At 48.9% G+C, this 15,449-nt stretch overlaps 2 protein-coding genes across 18 annotated transcripts in view; both read left to right on the plus strand.

Moving 5' to 3' along the window:
- Nucleotides 1-13,737, plus strand: part of MIGA1 (mitoguardin 1) — a 42,237-nt gene extending 28,500 nt beyond the window's left edge. For all 7 annotated transcript variants that reach the window (XM_073544852.1, XM_073544855.1, XM_073544859.1 and 4 more), the window contains 3 exons: nt 997-1,050; nt 9,768-9,884; nt 9,996-13,737. In XM_073544852.1, the coding sequence (XP_073400953.1) occupies nt 997-1,050; nt 9,768-9,884; nt 9,996-10,196 (372 nt within the window). In that variant the 3' untranslated portion in view covers nt 10,197-13,737. The remainder of the gene's footprint in view (nt 1-996; nt 1,051-9,767; nt 9,885-9,995) is intronic.
- Nucleotides 13,738-13,876: 139 nt separating this feature from the next.
- Nucleotides 13,877-15,449, plus strand: part of NEXN (nexilin F-actin binding protein) — a 60,031-nt gene continuing 58,458 nt past the window's right edge. For all 11 annotated transcript variants that reach the window (XM_073544837.1, XM_073544836.1, XM_073544839.1 and 8 more), the window contains exon 1: nt 13,877-15,290. The gene's annotated coding sequence lies outside the window, so the exon portion shown is untranslated. The remainder of the gene's footprint in view (nt 15,291-15,449) is intronic.

The following is a 15,449-nucleotide window of genomic DNA, read 5'->3' on the forward strand; positions in this document are numbered from 1 at the left end:
TCTGCCCAAAAGCCAGGCCGGTGTCTTCAATTATCAGGAGCCGCAGCTCCCACTCCTTCCCGGACTGCGTCTCACTCCATGTGACACTAAAACTAAAGCAAAATTTCTATTATGGAATTGCACTCCGAGCAATTGCCTGTAGTGTGATCGATATACAAATGCAGATTTTAAGCCAAAGCCAGAATTGGATTACAAAACAATATATGAGGGAAGAAGGGATTTCCTCTTTGTGCTAGATCCACATCATCAATTTAGAATATAATCTAATCCATCAAAATTAAGAAGTCTGTTCATTAAAGGGGTTTTCCAACTTTTTGTAAAAATGACCGTTTCATTCTTTTACAATATTGTCAATCACTCTCACCCAGTCCTCCCACCAATGATCCAGCACTGACCCTTATGCAGCTCTCCCAAGTGTTTTTTTTTCTCTTTTTCACAGAACCGCTGCAGTCAATTAATGGCCGTTAGAGTTGGTGAAAAGCCACGGGTCCATCGTCCACGTCAGTAATCTGTGGCCGCTGAGGACTAATAGCTACACTGCTTTCTTTTGATTAGCTGGGATGACTAATCAATTAGTGGCCGCAGCAGCACTACTGGCATCATGGCTGAGCGGTGATGTAGTACGGCCGGTGACCGCTGTATGACTGCAGCTTTCACCTGCTGACTTCATACAGACTAAGACAAAGGGCATTTCTGGTAATGGTTTTTGCTATTTCACACTACTGGCAATCATTTTTACAAAATTCTTACAGGTTGCAAAAACCCTAATGATATCAGTGATTTGACTTTTCGTATACCTAAGGTAAAAGATCGGCAGTGCCGTACCCCAGCTCACTATTATGGGGTCCATTATGGAGCCTCCAGAAGGTCTGGACATAGGATAAATTACTTCTTAGGTGTTTTCTGCTTTTATTGTGTAATTTGTGTTGATTATCCCTTCTGTATATTTAGGTTTCATGTTTATTCAGTTGTTTTTGTCGCTTTTGTTGCCCCCAGGCGGTCGCCTCCAGCTGCTGGTCCGTTCTCAAGGAAAAGAGGCGACAGATGAAGGTATGCAGCCGCTGCCTGTGGGACAGTTGCTCCTCTTTTAGCAGTGGTTATTGAACGGATCATTCAGGGGGTCCCAAACACTACATATTTTATGATCACATGTGGCGATGGTCTTTTTTGTAGAATGACGCCCCCTCTAGCAGTAAGTGGCGTCTTGTCCAGGCGGTGGAGTTAGTGCAGTACTAGTAAATCCGCTGATATTAATGAGTGCAGGGAAGCACTTGTGATGGCGAGTGCCCACCATTTGTACAGCGCCCGCCATCTTCACCCCCTGTTATCGGCTGTCACCTGTGATCCATCTGTCGTGTCAGCCTGTGGCTGATTATAAGACCTCTGTCAGCTGACTGTTCTATAAACCCAGAGTTTGTCCTGTCCCCATTTGCTGCAGAACAGAAGTGTTTCCGATGTGACACAGATAAATCTTTATTGTAAGACTTTCTGATGGAAACCTCTCTTCTTTTAACATTTCTGCTTGCTGTCAGTGAATGAGCGTCATCTCGTTCACATCCAGAGAATAAACCCCTGCTCACAGGTGATGGGTTTGGTATAAAAGTATCCAGTCTGGGCTCCAGTATGCAACAATTTACCTACAATGATACATTGTAGCAAACTAGAGGAATTGGTGCTGCGGATGTGTTGAGCTGTTTGGACTGAATAAAATTGTAACAAACTCTCAGCTGTGGGTACAAGTACTTCTTTGTGGGTTTTCAGGCTTGGTGATGTTGAAAATGGTCAGATCAAAGGAATTTGCATAGCTTCCTAATGTGTCATGATTATATAGGCTTTACAGCTTTACGGTATATGAAATTCCTTTTGATGCTAGCTATCGCTCTCTGTTATCAGCCATTTACGGCAGTGTTGTCTCGCTGTAGTGTTTTTTTAATGCAATGACTGACAAAGACTACTACAGGGATCTAGAGCACAAGACATACGGACGGGGCTTGCTAAAGACTCCAATGTCACCTGACAGCTCAGCACTAAGGCTTGGGCTACACGGCAACTGCTACATCACAGCATGATGCAAGTGAATGGGATTGGAACCAGGTGGATTTCTTGCCACTTGATTGTCGAGGAGCGGTGCGGGTTAAAATGCGACCCTCCTCTCTTGCATTATCCTGCGATGTAGCAGCGACATACAGCGATCTTTTCCCACTTACATCCTGACTTCACTTATGCACACTTGACTCAGCTGAGCATTCATGTGTACTGAATGGACAGGAAGAAACAGTCGACATAGCCTGGATGGACGCGTGACCGCTGCAGCCACTCACTGATCGTGGAGGTGACCAACACATCCTAGCTACACCTAGAGAGGGAAGTAAAGTGATGGCTAGAGGCCTGAAAAGAATAGGGGAGCGACAGGGGATGTGTTGGGAAAAAAAAATAAAAATAAACGCACCGCAGGTCAAAAAATGCAAGAAAAAAGAAACGCACCATGTGAATGAGATATTGGAAAGCTCATTTATTTTGCTGCTACTGTAAACTCCACACGAAAAAAAATGCTTCATGTGAACTTATCCTATGTTTTATTATTTTGTAACATTCTGAGTTTTTTTTCCTTTGTAGTATGTAAGTGCCCAGACAACCCTATGTAATGTGAGCTCCCATAGTGCAGGGCTGTCTGTTAGCAGAAAACCAGCAAAAATGTGGCCTTTGTCCTACACGGAGAAGAAAAAATCTTGCTGTGAAATGTTTTCATGTCTTCACTCAGACGGCAGAGTCACAAATGACACCTGACGAGTTCTCAAAGGGCTTTTCTCCTTCGTCTCATTGGGGGACACAGAGACTGTGGGTGTGTGCTTCTGCCGTCTGGAGGCTGACACTAAGTATACAAAAAAAGAGTTAGCTCCTCCTCCGCCGCATACACCCTCGCCCCCAGACCGGGCGTAACTCAGTTTTTGCTTAGTGTCTGATGGAGGCACACGCAGTCTGGAGCTCCAGACTAGATTTTTTTTTTTTTTTTCTTCTTCTCTATGAAGATAAGACAGGGGCGACGGATCCTATAGAGAGGGTCCGATCTCTCCAAATCATCAACGGGCGACCACGTGTGAGTAACCCTCCACGTGTTTTCCTCTCCCGCACCGAGGGACACATCTGGGACTTTTCCCCAGACAACCATTTTTCTTTTTTATTTTGTAAAGAGGCGGCAACGCATCCTGATAAGAGGATTCGGTTTCCCCATAACCTCAACGGGCGAGCACGTGTGAGCGACCCTCCACGTTGTTCCTCTCCTGCAACGCGATTCATTGAGGCCCCTTCCACCCCTAGGTAGTGAGACCAGGGGTTGAGTTGGAGGCGCAGGTGAGCCGAGGGATCGAAGATTCGTCCCGATACCAGAAGCCTCCCCCTCCCTGCCCGGGGATGGAGTTGAGAGCACCCCAAGAGAGCCCCCACGGCGGAACGCCCTGCTCACCTTTGATAATGGGGAGGTCCGCCTCTCTCCCGGAGCGCACCGCAAGTTTTCGGAACCCGGTGCTGCCCCCGGCGAGTGACGCCGCACGCCCCGTGTACCGGAGTGCGGCCGGAAGCCCCGCCGGCGGCCGCGGCCCCCGCTGCATGAGGAAGTCCGTGGGTACCGCGCGAGGCCCCGCCCGCCGACTTCCGGTGGTAGCCGGAAGACCCGCCCACTGACTTCCGGTACGGCTCAGCCCAGGGGGTGGAGAGCGGCGGGCGCACACAGTACCGGAGCGGAAACTCCCGCCCCCCCCACCCCCCTCGCATTTCCGCGGTCGTTCAACAGGAGTGGAACGTTACCTGTGGGTGAGTGCAACCCCGTTTCGAGAGCCGCACTGGTAGTCAAGGAAGGGGTTACCCTCCTCCTCCTTCTACCCTACCTTCAAGCTTGGGCAATATGTCTGGCAAAGGTCAGGCTGCCAAAGGCGCAGGCGGGTAAATTTTGTGAAGCCTGCGAGTCGGAGCGCGCCCAGGAGCCCCCCACTGTTTCAGAGCCCAGGGGTCAGGACCCCCCGGAATGGGCGGTGTCTTTATCGCATTCTATGTTGTCCCTTACAAGGGCAATTGAATCCCTTCGAGGCCCGGGCAGGGACAAGGATGGTGGTCTGCCAGCGGAAGACAGCTCGTCCACGTCTCAGGACCCTCCGACCGTTAGAGGCCGCTCCAGTACCAGACAAGCTCATGGCAAAAGAACTCGTTCCCCGTCGGCCGGGCCCTCCGGGGCTTCGGCGGCGGGTATTAGGGCATCTCGTTCCCCGTCGCTGAGCTCAGGGAGCGATCAGGATGAGGGCGAGGAGGAGGAGGCCTGGAATCTAGAAAGCCTGGGGTACCAAGACTCGGTGGACAGCCTCATTGAGGCAGTCAACCAGACATTAGAGATCGAGGACGATGTGTCCACGGCCTCAGGTCACAAGGTCTCCTTCAAGAAAACCAGGCGACCGCATAGAAGGTTTGCCACGCATCTGGAGTTCGAGGATCTAGTCCAGAAACATAGAGAACACCCGGATAAGCGTTTTGCAATGCAAAAAGTGCTGCAAGCAAAGTATCCGTTTCCTCCTGAGCTCCATAAAGGATGGGTGGAGTCGCCAGTAGTGGACCCACCGGTATCACGTTTAGCATCAAGATCGCTATTGTCGATACCCAGTGTTTCTTCCATCAAGGACCCAACTGATCGCCTCATAGAGGGGCTTGCCCGCTCGGTGTATGAGGCAGCAGGGTCGGCTCTGGCCCCCTCCTTTGCGGCAACTTGGGTGGCTAAGGCCATGGTTTCATGGGCGGACGCTCTGCATAAGGCCCTCCAAGACAGGGATCTGCCCGCGGAGGTCTTGGAGGTGGCAAATCAGATATCAGGAGCGAGTGATTATCTCATCAGCGCCTCACTGGACGCGGCCGAGTGTTCGGCTGTGGCAGCAGCAAATGCGATCGCCATTAGGCGAGCATTATGGCTGAGGTTGTGGAAAGCGGATTCTATCTCTAAAAAATCCTTAACCTCATTGCCTTTTCAGGGCAATCGGTTGTTCGGTGAGAAGCTTGATAAGCTTATCTCAGAAGCCACAGTGGGGAGAAGTAGTTTCCTCCCGCAGCAGAGGAGTTGCCCGGCATTCAGGCAAACGCAGAGGCGTTTTCGGCCCTTTCGTAGCCCCTGGGGGGGACTTCGGCCAGGGCATCCTCCTCCGCAAACGATGGCCAGAGTAGGGAAAGGCAAACCTCTTACAGGGCCAATCCGCTGGGTAGAGGCCGAGGCCGTTTGCCCAGAGCGAGGGGGGCCAGATCCCAAAAGCCTCCAGCAAAATGACTCGAGGCGCTTCGTACCTACAGACGACAGAGTGGGCGGACGCCTACTAGGGTTCAGCCACGTTTGGGTCGCAGTGGCACGCGACGCTTGGGTGGCGGAATTGATATCGTCCGGGGACAAGATAGAGTTTGTCGGACTCCCGCCACAGCGATTCTTCCGTTCCCGACTTTCCGGGACAGAATCGCAGGCGGAAGATTTGTTACAGGCTATAATGACGCTACAGCGCAAAGGGGTCATTGTCCCAGTGCCGCAAGGCGAAGAGACGCAAGGTTTTTACTCCAACCTGTTTTCGGTCCCCAAAAAAGACGGGACTGTGAGGCCAGTACTGGATCTAAAGATCCTGAACAAAGTCATCAGGGTCAGGCGGTTCCGGATGGAGTCTCTCCGCTCGGTCATTGCAGCCATGGATCCAGGGGAATTCCTAGCCTCGATCGATGTGCAGGATGCATATCTACACATTCCGATATTTCCTCCACACCAGAGGTTCCTGCGTTTTGCGATCGGAGGGCGACATTTCCAATTTGTGGCTCTGCCCTTCGGTTTGGCCACTGCCCCCAGAGTCTTTACAAAGATAATGGCGGTGGTTATGGCCATCCTGCATGCACGGGGCATAACGGTACTACCGTACCTGGACGACCTTTTGGTAAAGGGGCCGTCGTTTCAGGCGTGCCAGGGGAATGTCAGTATCACACTGGATACCCTGGCCCGTCTAGGCTGGTTGATCAATCAAAACAAGTCGTCCTTGGTTCCAGCCCAGAGAATCGTATTCCTAGGCATGGTTTTCGACACCTCCCGGGGGCTGGTGATCCTCCCTCAGGACAAGGCGCGAAGGATCAAGCATGGGGTACGGAGCCTTCTACAGCCAGGCACCAGATCCATCCGGTACGGCATGAGTGTGTTGGGCAGAATGGTGGCGGCGATGGAGGCAATCCCGTTAGCCCAGTTCCATCTCCGTCCGCTTCAGCATGCGTTCTTGTCAGCATGGGACCGGAGGCTGCTGTCTCTCAGTCATCGGTGCAAGTTGTCTCCGCCGGTCCGGCAATCACTCCGATGGTGGACTCGCGACTCGTCTCTGGTCCAGGGGAAACCTTTTCCCCCGGAACAGTGGTTGGTGGTGACGACCGATGCAAGCCTGCATGGTTGGGGAGCAGTTTTCCAGAGTCACACAGCCCAGGGGCGGTGGTCCATTCGGGAGGTAATTCTCCCGATCAACATTCTGGAGATACGAGCAATACGATTGGCCCTGCAACATTTTCAGCGTTTGCTGAGACACCGGCCGGTGCGCATTCAGTCGGACAATGCTACAGCAGTAGCATATGTCAACCATCAAGGGGGCACGCGCAGCCAGGCAGCCATGCGCGAGGTTGGGCTGGTACTGCGTTGGGCAGAGAAGAACCACGTGGTAATTTCAGCGGTGCACATTCCGGGAGTCGAAAACTGGGCGGCAGATTTTCTCAGCCGACAGGGGGTCGCGGCAGGGGAATGGTCCCTGCACCCCGAGGTCTTTCAACAGATCTGCCAACGGTGGGGGACACCAGACGTGGACCTTATGGCATCCAGAGAGAACGCCAAAGTACAAAGGTTTGTCGCTCGATCCCTCGACCCGCAGGCAATCGCAGCAGACGCTCTGGTGCTTCCGTGGAGCCAGTTTCGTCTCCCGTACTTGTTTCCCCCACTGCCTCTGCTTCCAAGAGTCATCAGAAAAATAAGGAGAGAGAAGGTTCCAGCAATTCTGCTGGCCCCAGACTGGCCCCGGCGGGCCTGGTATGCAGATCTGGTTCAACTAGTGGTGGACGTACCTTGGCGTCTCCCAGATCGGCCGGACTTACTGTCCCAGGGGCCGATCTGCCATCCGAACTTAGGGGCCCTGTGTTTGACGGTGTGGCCATTGAATCTTGGCTGTTAACACAGGCAGGATTCAGGCGCGATGTGGCGGCCACGATGGTGAGTGCCCGAAAGCCTTCCTCGGCGAGAGTATATCACCGGACTTGGGAAGTTTTTTTCCGTTGGTGTAGGGATCGCGGAGTGGCTCCTCTGGTTTTTTCGATCCCCAACGTACTGGCTTTTCTGCAGGCAGGGCTGGACGCGGGATTGGCTCCAAGTTCGCTCAGAACGCAAATCTCGGCCCTGTCGGTGCTTTTCCAACGAAAAGTCGCTTCCGTCTGGCAGGTTAGGACGTTTATGCAGGGGGTCGCACATTTAGTACCCCCCTATAAGGCGCCGACGGAATCATGGGACCTGAACTTGGTGCTCAGGGCCCTTCAGGAGGCTCCTTTCGAACCATTGCAAGAAGTCTCCTTACCTTACCTGTCCAGAAAGGTCGTTTTTCTGGTAGCTATAACGTCTATTAGGCGGGTTTCGGAATTGGCGGCCTTATCTTGTAAACTGCCGTTCCTGACCTTTTATAAAGATAAGGTAGTTTTAAGGCCAGCTCCTCCCTTCTTGCCGAAGGTTGTGTCTGCATTCCATATCAACGAAGACATTGTCTTACCCTCGTTTTGCCCGGCACCGGTGCACAGGGTAGAAAAGGCATTGCACACCCTGGATCTGGTAAGAGCCCTTAGGAGGTATGTGACAAGGACAGCGCCATTCCGCCAGACAGACTCTCTTCGTGATTCCAGAAGGGCGGCGGAAGGGGCTCGCTGCGTCCAGAGCGACTTTGGCCAGATGGGTTCGCCTGACGGTCCAAGAATCTTATCAAATCAGTGGCACGCCGGTTCCGGCAGGGATCAAGGCACACTCGGCTCGAGCAGTGGGTGCCTCATGGGCACTGCGACACCAGGCTTCAGCGGAGCAGGTGTGCAAAGCAGCTACCTGGTCCAGTTTGCATACGTTTGTCAAACATTATAACGTACATACCCAGGCATCCTCGGATGCAAGCCTGGGAAGAAAGATTCTCCAGGCAGCAGTTGCGCACCTCTAATCAGGGGCGCAAATTAGCATGGATTGGGTGAGCTAAGATCCCGCCCAGAGGACTGCTTTAGAACGTCCCACAGTCTCTGTGTCCCCCAATGAGACGAAGGAGAAACATGGATTTTTGTGAGTACTCACCGTAAAATCCTTTCCTCCGAGACGCTCATTGGGGGACACAGCACCCACCCTATTAGCCAGTTGGCATTTACTTATTTTGAGTTATACAAATCCTTGTGTAAGGATTAGGGTGGCCCCTTTTTCAGACGTATAATTTCTTGCCTGAGTTTAAGGCGCGTTCTCCTACTGCTTATGCACTAAACTGAGTTACGCCCGGTCTGGGGGCGAGGGTGTATGCGGCGGAGGAGGAGCTAACTCTTTTTTTGTATACTTAGTGTCAGCCTCCAGACGGCAGAAGCACACACCCACAGTCTCTGTGTCCCCCAATGAGCGTCTCGGAGAAAAGGATTTTACGGTGAGTTCTCACAAAAATCCATGTTTCTGATGAAAGCTGTTTCCAGTGTGAGCTTTCTGCATATTTCATAAAATCCATGGCGAACCCGTTCTGATTCAGGGAGGTCTGTCGGCACCATTGGTGTATGACGGCTCCGGATCTGTGTATGGCGGTTTCTGTTATAAATGGCGCAGATGTGCGCAGAATCGATCACCAGCTGAAGATGATGGGGGAGTTTATAGGACTGACATTTATTACTAACTAGCTGAAGAGCCCGGCGCTGCCCGAGCATAGTAACTAACTGTGGTTAGTAATAGCAAATTATAATTATCCTCCATCCCATAGTCCCGTGCCCATATGCCCATCATACATATCCGCCATCCTATAGGCTGTGCCCATATACCCATCATACATATCCTCCATCCCATAGTCCCATGCCCATATACCCATCACACATCCTCCATCCCATAGTCCCATGCCCATATACCCTTCACACATCCTCCATCCCATAGTCCCATGCCCATATACCCAACATACATATCCACGATCCCATAGTCCCGTGCCCATATACCCATCACACATCCTCCATCCCATAGTCCCGTGCCCATATACCCATCATACATATCCTCCATCCCATAGTCCCATGCCCATATACCCATCATACATATCCTCCATCCCATAGTCCAGTGCCCATATACCCATCATACATATCCTCCATCCCATAGTCCAGTGCCCATATACCCATCACACATCAAAATGAGCAGGCGGGTCTTGCAACCTATGTGAATCAGCGTCGCCATGGCAACCATTATGACATCATAATGAGGGGCGGGGCTTGATACACACACACACTTTTTCCCCATTATGTAGATAGGGGCAAAATTGTTTGGTGAATTGGAACGTGCAGGGTTAAAATTTCGCCTCACAACATAGCCTAGGACACACTTGGGGTCCAAACGTGTGACTGTGCCAAATTTTGTGGCTGTAGCTGCGACGGTGCGGATGCCAATCCCGGACATATATATATATATATACACACACACACACACTTTGAGCTTTATATATTAGATTATTGTAATATTTGCTCCTTTTTTTCCCCCACAGGCGCCAGACGGATTTTTTGCCCATTTCTACGCCGTCTGCGAGCAGATAAGTCCAGTTTTGGCCTGGGGATTCCTGGCACCCAAAAACGCCCTACACGAGCTGTGCTGCAGCTATAAGGTCGGTGTGAAGGTTTCCTGTAAATTTGATGCCGAGTTTGTCCTCTTCCATAATTAATCGTTTTATTCGTCTCTTAGAACTGAGATGTGACCGATCTCCTCTTATTTGTAGGATCAAGTCCTGCATTTCCTGAAGGACATCTTTGACTTGGAGAAGGTCCGCTATTCCAGCGCGGAGAGTCTGTCGGAAGACATTTTGCAGAACATCCACCAGTGCGCAGAGTCGCTCGGGGTGTACGTAGGAGCAGACTCTGCGAGGGGCCCGTCCTGTAGATATAAACCTGTTAAGACTGATCACCTAAGTCTCATCTGATGCGTCGGGGATCCGCACACCTGCCGGCGGCCATTGTAAGAACTGGAGTACAAAGTTTACTATCCATGAAAAATATTAAACCTGTGTTAATTAGAGAGTTTCTTCGAAGAAAACAAAACCTCACATATCTGCAGGACAAGTGATAACTTATTGATCCACTTGCTGAGACCTTCACTGTTCGGGAGATTGGGGCACTATTATAAAATGGAGCCACAGGTCGGATGCCCGACCACCACTCCGTTCATTCTCTATGAGGCCACTGGGACAAGTAGAGTGCAGCGCTCGACAGCCCCATAGAGGCAGAATGGAGCTGCGGTTCTGCTCCTTTTTACTTCGGCTAAAAGTTCCATGTTCTGCCGATCGGACCCACTCTCTTCAATAAGTGACCACCGATTTTGTGGATAAGTGATAACCTGTTTTCACCAGACAATCTATTTACTATAATGGTTGCCACTGGTATGTCCAGATGACTGGGGCCCATTACAGAAGTCTTCCACCAATGCAGGTCCCTTTCCTTGTTTGCAAATGGACTCTGTCCAGAACATACAGAAATGGCTGCGTTACTGACTCGTATACAACAACTACAGCTACAAGACGCCCATCGTAAGGGAGCCCTCCCTGCCAGAGATGGTGGGAAACCCTGATAATCCCACTCTGCCTACAAAGTTATTTCCTTTTCTCACTGCCAAATTATTCCTGATATTGTAAACCTGCCTCCCCAAAGTTTTTTTTTTTTTTTTTCTCTTTCATTCCTTTTACTTTTTGACACTTTTTTTTAAACTTTTTTTTTTTGTTCCAGCATTTGGAGCCAATGGTTGATAAGTGTTTGGACGGTTTGCACTCTGTGACAGACATGAAGTTGCCCGGTCCTCGGACAGTTTACCTTCTGGGACTTAGTTTGCACCCTCAGTCCCGGGGGGCGGCTCCATTATCGTTTACCTACAGGCTGTAGTTTTTGCACCATTTTCAGGTTGGGCGGTTTTATCACAATCTTGATGACTTTTTGCTCAGTTTTTTTGGAACGGTCCAACACACTTCATTGCACAAGGGCAACTTCTAGATGTCTGGGATTTTCGATGATTTTCCCACTGCTCACAAAACAGGCAGCCGGTTTGAGGGATTCATGTCCCCGGCATTTCTCCAAGCTCCTAAAGTATAAGTCCCGCTTCCTTGTAAATATCAGTCTACGTCCGTCTCCTCCATGTTGAGGGGCACAGATGCGGTTTAGGTTTTGTCCGTGCATCTTCCGGGATATGTAGTGGCCTTGAATGAGGAGGGATGACCGTACACCGCATGACTCCGGTGGAGCTCAGGGAGGTCGTCACAGACAATAAGTACAAGAATCGCTGTTTACGTCAAAGGTGAGCTCCCTGCAGCTCTCCAGCCGTGTATGAACTACAAGTCCCAGCAACCTTAGTGATTTCAGGGCATGCTGTGAGCTTGTATACGGCCGGGCGGCTGTGGGTCGGCTTGTCCTGGTTTACATGTTGTATATATGGTGTTAATATGTTTGTATGTGGTTGATGCAGCGTCACAGCTTATCGCACTTTATGGCACTCGGCTCTCTGGTTATTAATGGGGTGAAACATTTATTATTGCACCTCTGGGGAGACGCTGCTGAGACCACCGCCCATCACTCGGGACATCTGCTGCTGGTGTCTATAGACTGTACTGTGGACCCATTATATCCTGACAGACACAACTCTCTAAGTGTAGGACCCCCGATAATAAGACCCCATCACACAGCTGCTGCCGAGCGTCAGAAACCTCATAATATCCAAAGTAAAAAAAAAAAAAAAAAAAATCTATGTCCGGAAACATAGAAAACGCTGAGATCATGGATGATCGCAGACCTGAGTGATGGTAACATCCACTTACCAGATATAGCGGGGAATATGGTTGGGGGTTGTACTCATTAATTACCCTGTATGGTCAGAGCAGCCAAATGTGAAAAAACCTTTAAATCGGACCCATCACTTGCCATAAATGTAGATATTAGTTACCCGAATCCGGTGCTGTATTACATTTCTTCCTGGTCCTGAGATATGACCTTTTCCATGTATTTTTTTTTAAAGAAAACTGTTTTCTTTAGCCAACTGGGTGGGATCTACAAGGTGATCACACCCACTTGGCTAATAAGGCTATAATTATGTACACAGAAGAGGAGGCCATATCTCAGGAAAGGAGAGGAGCAGAAACAAAAGAAAAACATCACCGGATTCAGGAGAACAGCGGCATCAACACCACATTTATGGCAAGTGACGGGTCTTCTTTAAGGAGACTGTTACCTGTGTCTTACTGTATCCTACACGGAGGACTGTTATTTTTATATGTAGCTTATTACATGTCCACTGGATGTCTACAGCGGGGTGGATAGATACGTCCATGTCCATGCAGCTGAAGGACTTTATATGCATGGTTCAGGGTGGTCTGGCAGGGGTAGGTGCCGTATATCTGTGCACCCCCCTGTACCGATAATAACTGCACAATGTAGATAAAGTCACATCTGTACGGGAATTATCTGTTTTCAGAGATGTTGCCCTTTAAACTGCACATTTTGGGCCTCATTTACTACAAGGAGGAAGATTTGCTTCGATCAGCCAATCAGAACATTGCTTTAGAATAATAACATTGCTTCACTTTGGTTGTTGTGGCCGATTCCTCCTCTCTGTCTTGGCTGGATCACTTGCATGAGACCTGGTGTTTCCAAAAAAAATCACATTATATATCACATTTATATCCATTTAAATGTAAAGAGGTTTCTTTAAAGTGAAGCTCCATCTTGGATGAACATTGGTCCCGCAGTTTCAAAATCATTATTATAAATCTTCATTCCAAAAAAATAGAATAAAATGTGTTTACCTGGAAACCATCAGCAAGCTGCTGTTGATAGATATTTTTTTTTGTAAAGTTTTTATAACAGATATCATCTTTATGTAAGTTGTTTGAGTGGAAAATGATGTCCTGATGTGAATAAGACATGGCTCTAATTGGCAGCGTAATACCTCCAGCTGTCCTGGTCATTACCGGAAAATAAATACCTGATGGTATTACGAGGTGATATTATGTGTTTTTTTTTGTTAATCGGACCATTGGGGCTTTAACGTGTTCATTAATATTAATAATTTATCTGTTAAAAGCTGCCATAGCACCTAGAGAGAGAATAAGACCTGTCAGGAAATAACCTACATGCTGATGGTTTCCATGTAGCAGCAGACTTGTTTTTCTGCAATGAAGCTGAAAAGTAAAAAATATAAAAAAAAACATGAAAAAAGTTACAAGGATGAGGTTTTCTAATAACCGGACCAACGTTAATAGGAGCAGGAGCGTCGCTTTATTGATCTCGCATTCTGATATTTTTACTCTTTTTACCCAGATTCACCGATTTTCCTCTGAATGTTTATAAGAAATAATACTCGCATCTATTTTCACGTCCGTCTTGTAGAAGGTTTGTACCGATGTAAAGCTCAGACGGGGAGAAGCGCTGCTCCAATCTATATTCGTATGTTTTGGTAACTGAATAAAATCGCATTGTAGAAAACCGCCTGTGATTGTGCGGGAGGAGCGCGGCAGGGACGCACCACGCAATGCACACAAATATGTATTGCATTCAGAGCACTTTCCTGATACATACCGAACATTGGTGCCTGGAAGGAAATTCCTGCATTGGGGAGCGAATCTGGGTGTTTATGGAATTGCCATTTATGCAGTTGACTAAAGGAGTGTATGGCTTCTCATAGTGGCACTATATGGCGGCATACAGTATATCTAGGGCTCCTGCATGCTTCCGTACGATCTCCGTGCATGTGGCCTTACGAGCTACATGATGTTTTGTGTGCATCAGGAATGCCAAACCACCACGCTATCTGCAGGAGGCTTCATACACACGTTGCATATTTGCAGTTTTACATACACGCTTTTCCAGCAGCGTAATAATGAACCGCAAGAAGATGCCGTCGGGTGAAGTCGCCACAAAATCCGCAGCACAACCTGCCAAACGGTATCAAAATATACAGCAGATGCGCCACAAATAAAGGCGCCACAAATAAAGGCGCCATGTGTGCGTGTAGCTTTGGCGTATGTGCTCACTCGCACAACATCCACAGCATAAATAGGTAAGAAAGGGTAACGTGTGCGACTCACCTGCCCCAATATCAGCAGGCAGATCTATAGCTGCAGAAGTCCGCAGCCTAAATGTTACATGTGCGCATACACATTACTGCGTCCGTGCTTTTTTATCTAGTTTTTCCTGTTTATTTTTCCTCCTAATTCTTCTTTTACGTTTGTTTTCTATTCTTCCATCCGTTGTTTTTCTTTGTTCGCCATTTTGGGTGCGCTTTTTTCTAATCCCGATTTTGCTGACGATCTATTAGAAAAAGTCGCACTTTTTTCACAGATGTCCTCATTTTTTGTTTGCTACAAAGTATGGGAGTGTTACAGTTTCTTGTGATATTTTAAAGATTTATGCAACTTTTTGCTCAAAAGAGAAAAAAAAAAAAAGGCATTTTTTACTTTACGCCAAATTCACAAACCAGGTGACTTTCTGATTATGGAATTGCCAGTTGAGCAATAGTTATAAATGTTATGAGGCGGAGCATTAATTTTTCGACGTGGAAAATGGAGAGTTAATAAGAGATGTTTCGCCTTGTGCGTTGGATCAGGATTCCATCCTGTTAACAGTCGCCCAAATCTGGGAGAGAGAGAAAAAAAAATGAAAAATTAACCCCTTCCAGACTGACCCCTATTCTCATTCATGGCTGAAGAATGAAGTGTGGTTTCCCGTGCAGGGGGTCGCACTGGGAACATTTGAGTGCTCGACAGCTGAGAGCTGCTTTTGGATTGTCTGGAATGTGGTGGATGACCTGACAAGCAGGACTTTTATGGAAACTCGCAGGCTGGGAGTAACTGCAGCCAAACTGCATCCAGTCTGATGAGAGGAGCAGAAGAGCTCAGACTGGACTACAGTGTAGTGTGCATCCACGTATCCTGGGGGCCACACATCACAGGGCACCCGGCCTGGCACTGCAAGACCACCGCTCCACCAGGAATACTCATTGGCCTTGGACAGGGCACTGACCCTATATCTTGGAGAAGGTAAGACTGGTACTAATGCATGACACAAGGGAGTACAGGTCACAGCAAATAGGGGCCACTTGGGGCTTGTTGGTTATCCTATCATTATTGCCACTTTTTTGGAGAAAGATGCCACCTGTAAGGAACATTCTCGGCTTTGGAAATCTGGTAATAAATTAA

This window comes from Dendrobates tinctorius, unplaced genomic scaffold (assembly GCF_039654945.1).
Source record: "Dendrobates tinctorius isolate UK_male_01 unplaced genomic scaffold, ASM3965494v1 ptg000138l, whole genome shotgun sequence".
NCBI lineage: Eukaryota > Metazoa > Chordata > Amphibia > Anura > Dendrobatidae > Dendrobates > Dendrobates tinctorius.